General features: G+C 42.6%; 1 protein-coding gene across 1 annotated transcript in view; it reads left to right on the forward strand.

Moving 5' to 3' along the window:
- The first annotated feature begins 348 nt into the window (after positions 1-348).
- Positions 349-4,676, forward strand: part of Aga (aspartylglucosaminidase) — a 14,115-nt gene continuing 9,787 nt past the window's right edge. Inside the window, exons 1-4 of the mRNA XM_031339804.1 lie at positions 349-589; positions 2,221-2,374; positions 2,916-3,028; positions 4,025-4,137. Coding sequence (XP_031195664.1) covers positions 460-589; positions 2,221-2,374; positions 2,916-3,028; positions 4,025-4,137 — 510 coding nt within the window. The 5' untranslated portion in view covers positions 349-459. The remainder of the gene's footprint in view (positions 590-2,220; positions 2,375-2,915; positions 3,029-4,024; positions 4,138-4,676) is intronic.

Raw genomic sequence — 4,676 nt, forward strand, 5'->3', positions numbered from 1 at the left:
GTGCAGCTAGGGTAGCAGAATTTCATAATTCATTTTCACTAAAGTCAACCTCCCTTTAAAAGCAGGCTAAGCCCTAAAAGTACTAAGAATATATATATGTGTGTGTATGTGTGTGTGTGTGTGTGTGTGTGTGTGTATTTTTCAAAAAGAACTAAAAAAGAGGTCGACAGACCAGACCACTAAAGAACTACAGGATCAGATTTAATAAAAGAAAAACAAACACACAACCAAAAAAACCAAAAAAAAAAAAAAAAAAAAAAAAAAAAAAAAAAAAAAAAGCCTTCAGGGGCCAACAGAGGGCCTCATCTCGCGAGAGTTGAGAGGGTTGAACACGAGACCTAAGGGAATCACGAGTTTCCTGAGTCGGAGCTGGTCTAAGCGAGACCTTTCTCGCGTTGGTCGGCTGGTTGCGCTGCTGGCCTGGACCATTTTTCACGCTGCTCGGCAGGGCGCTCCGCTATGGCGCGGAAGTCGAATCTGCGTCTGCTGCTGCTTGTACCGCTCGTGCTGGCCGTGCCCCTGGTGCGGGGCTTCAGCCCTCTGCCCCTGGTCGTCAACACTTGGCCTTTTAAGAATGCCACCGAAACAGGTGCGGAGCGGCAGCCCCGGGGTGGGTGGCTGCCCTGTGCGAGCTCCTCCTCGGTGGGGGAAGCTGCACTCGGTCCCTCACGTTCCCGGAGCTGCGGAGGGAGCCCGCTGCAGAAGGCCGGGCCTCCTTACCCTCTTCTTCCTGCATCTCTGCCTTTGCACCTGACCCTCCCCATTCTCCCTGTCACTACTGAATTTTAGGATCTAGTATATGGTTTTGCTTCCCGCACCACCTTGTCCGACCTCTAACCCCTGGGCCTCTTTGCTTTACTTCTTACAGTGTCACCTGTCCTACTTTTTTGTGGCAAAACTGCCACAAAAGTTTTTCTTCCGCACTACACTTCCTGCAAAAGCCTCCTTCCTGGTTCTCCACTGTCTTCTGGATTCCAGTTGAGGAAACAATTAATAGTTTCCTTCGGAGGCATATGTATTTGATCAATGTTTGTCACGCTGCCCGTTTATCACTTATGCATTAAAGTTGTCGTCAGAGTTTCTTAGGATTGTACCTTATTGCCCCCAACCCCGGCACCCTTGAGTCTGCTCCCACATTAAATGTGTGTGGACGCAGTTGGATCCAGAATCCAGCGCAGGAAAATCTGTATGTTGTAGGGAAAGTGTAGGAAGCAGAGAAGGTGGGAAATCAGACCAAGAAAGAGATGCCCCCCCCCCCAGCAATAACGAAACAAAGAAAGTCCACCATTATATGCAGGGGATGATTCTATGTAAGTTGCTAGTATTGAAGGTGGGGGGAAACACTTCTTAACCCCAACCTTCAAGGAATTATAAGTAAAATATCTGTCCTTTCAAGACCTACCCACTCGATACTCACAAAACACAAACAAGAAACGTGGACACCTTAGAGAAATGACTTTTCGAAACCAGGCAACTTCTGAAATAACACTGTGTGGCCTTGAATGAATTACTTCATTCATATCTATCCATTTCTTCTGAAAATGAGAGTTATAATTATAAAATGTTATATCAGAAGCTGCGTGAAGATGAGATTAATTCACCCACATGAAGTCAGTCACTGTTGTAATAGTCTACTGAAGCTGTGCCACTTGTTCTCAATGAGAGTGTGAGATGTGCATATTTTAGTAATCTAATGAGTGGCATTGGCCTGTGATTTCAGCTCTCAAATAGCTGTGGTAGGAAGACCAGACTTCTAGACATTCTCAGGCTGTACATGGATTTTCATTTGGGCTTAGGGCTAGATAGCAAGACCCTATCTCACAAAATGAGAAAAACAGTAATGAAATGTTAGGCTGTAACTGAAAATACTTTAAAGTTCAACTGTCTCCAAATAGTTTCAGTTATCTCTCTTAAAGATGACATTATTTGTTACACAGAGAAAAAGAGTTACTGATAAGTTTTTTTAAATATTCACGTTCCACTAAGAGCCCAAAGTCTTTGAATTCTTTATAGTAACTAGCCATATAATTTTGTCTGTATCATTCTAATTTCCTTGCTGCGCTGCTTTTGTCCCACTTGGTAAAATTAACTTGTTAAAATTTCAGCTTAACAGTATAAATGTTAAGAAAAAAATCTTAGACATCTCCAACTGTTCTTGGCTTGTTGCATTTCACATTGAAAAATATATGACTATAAGTCAGCACTATTGGAATTTAACAGCGTGGCGGACATTAGTGTCTGGAGGTTCTGCCCTGGATGCAGTGGAGAACGGATGTGCTGTGTGTGAGAAGGAGCAGTGTGATGGTACTGTTGGCTTTGGAGGAAGTCCTGATGAAGTTGGGGAAACCACTCTGGATGCCATGATCATGGATGGGTAAGGATGCTCTTCAGGACTTGTCTGTGCACTTTCCTGTCAGGTTAGCTCATATTCTGAGCAGGAAGGAAGGATGCATGGATGTGAGCATCAGTGAGAACTCCTGGCTTGTGGGGGGCTTCTCCCTTCCAACACAAAGAATTAACAGAAAAAGAAAATAAAGCTGAAAGGTCATGCTGATACTCAGGATCACATAAAAGTAAGTGGTTAAGTAGCTTTGGCTGACCAGAACCCTGAGATACAGAACTGTGCCTGTGACCCAGTTATTTACTGCCATCTGCAAGTGCTGTGGTCTCAGTGACCTCACCCAGAAGGCCTCTGTAAAAGCCATGTTTAAAATAACGTGTTGGGATATATACTAAATTGACTTTTCATTCTTGAATTTTGTCTGTAGGAGTCCATGAACTTTACGGGTAGTTTTCACTTCTGTGTTGAGATGGAGTTTAGCCTTCAACATATTGCTGCTTGGAGAAATGCAGTTTTATGTTCAAGTACCAACAGAAAATGTTTCACATAAATCTTCCATGTCCTTGCCTTCCAGCACTGCCATGGATGTGGGAGCAGTGGGAGGCCTTAGAAGAATTAAAAACGCGATTGGCGTGGCACGGAGAGTCCTGGAGCATACCACGCACACACTTTTAGTGGGGGAGTCAGGTATATTTAAAACCATACCGAAATTCTATTCTAGTCTTTTTGTCTGTTGTCATTGAAGAAGGGGGAGGGAGGAAGAAAGAAGGAAAAGAAAGAGAGAAAAAGAAAGAAAAGAACTCACTGTAATGTAGAGAGCAAAAGAGACCTGAGTTCAAATTTTTGCTGTTTTAAGTTCATAAACAGTAACTGGATAGGTCAGTTCTTGCTTTATCTTTAAGACAAATGCATTGTAAATGATACATTATTATCTGTCACTGAGTGATTGCGGCAACTGAAGCAGGGTTTCCATCCGTTCCCTTCCTGTGTTGTGTTTCTATAGATCCAAGACCCAGGGGGCACTGTTCATATGAAACAGCAGTACCAAAAACATTGTGGCGACGGTGTCACTTAAGTCCTTTCTAGGTTCCATTGCAGAAGGTACTAATGTAACCTATGATAAATAAAAATATATTAACAGTATATTTTTGTAGCAATGTTAATAGGCTTGGCATAGAATGGCAGACTACCTAAAAAGGATGGCTTTTGGTGTTTGAAATCCATTTGTGTGTCTGGTTCTTTTCACTCTAGTTAAAACTCTGTCAGAGAGGTGTGCGATCTGAAAGGCTGTAGTTGTTCAAAGTAGAAGGGAAAGATATGAAAGTGAAGCAGTAAAGGAAATGTATATACAACCTGAATATCTCCAATGGATCAGTCATGGGAGAGACACAGGGATGCACAACACATAGGTCTGCAACACATAAATGATGGGAAAGACAGAGATACACAACCCAAAGGTCTCCAATGGATCAGACATGGGAAAGACACAGAGAAGCTGAACATTCAGAAACTACCCCCTTAAAACTGTTTATATCCTCAAATTCCTTTGAAAGGCAGTGTACCACCCTCCTCAGATATTTTTCCATCCCCAGTGTGAGTGATAGCTGACCCACAGTGCCTCTAGGACGTGTATTTTGCTTCAGAAACAATGCCTGGGCTTACACTTTCCTCTTTCTTCTCCAGCCACCAAGTTTGCTGAAAGTATGGGATTTACTAATGAAGACTTAACTACCAATACCTCAAGAGCTCTTCATTCAGACTGGCTATCTCGAAATTGCCAGCCAAATTACTGGAGAGTATGTATGTAAATTCAACTTTAAAAAGTCAATTTTGTGAAACTGCTCAGAGATCCCTTTAGCCCTCTTTTGCCTGTGTTGGTTAGTATATCCTGGTCATTTATTAGAACTCGTGGTATACGTTGACTTTGGGTGTGCCCGTTTTTCACACATTCCTCTCAGCCTCTGAAGTTAATAACTCCTGATCTCTGGCAGTAACATGTAAGTTCAAGGTTTACTATGAAGCACTGAACTGACTCCATCAACACTATTTTACTTGTATTTCCTTTGAACAAAATCGACAGTCTAGAATGTTTCTTTTTTTTTTTTTAGATATTTTCTTTATTTACACATAAATTTTTCCTTTCCCAGTTTCCCCTCCAAAAAACAACAAACAAAAACAACAAGAAAAAACCCCTGTTGCCTCCCCCCTCCCTATGCCTGCCACCCCACCCTCTCCCACTTATTGGCCCTGGCATTCCCCTATACTGAGGCACAGAACCTTCACAGGGCCAAGGGCCTCTCCTCCTATTGATGATCGAATTTGCAATCCTCTACTA

Source organism: Mastomys coucha, unplaced genomic scaffold (genome assembly GCF_008632895.1).
Source record: "Mastomys coucha isolate ucsf_1 unplaced genomic scaffold, UCSF_Mcou_1 pScaffold22, whole genome shotgun sequence".
Classification (NCBI taxonomy): Eukaryota; Metazoa; Chordata; class Mammalia; order Rodentia; family Muridae; genus Mastomys; species Mastomys coucha.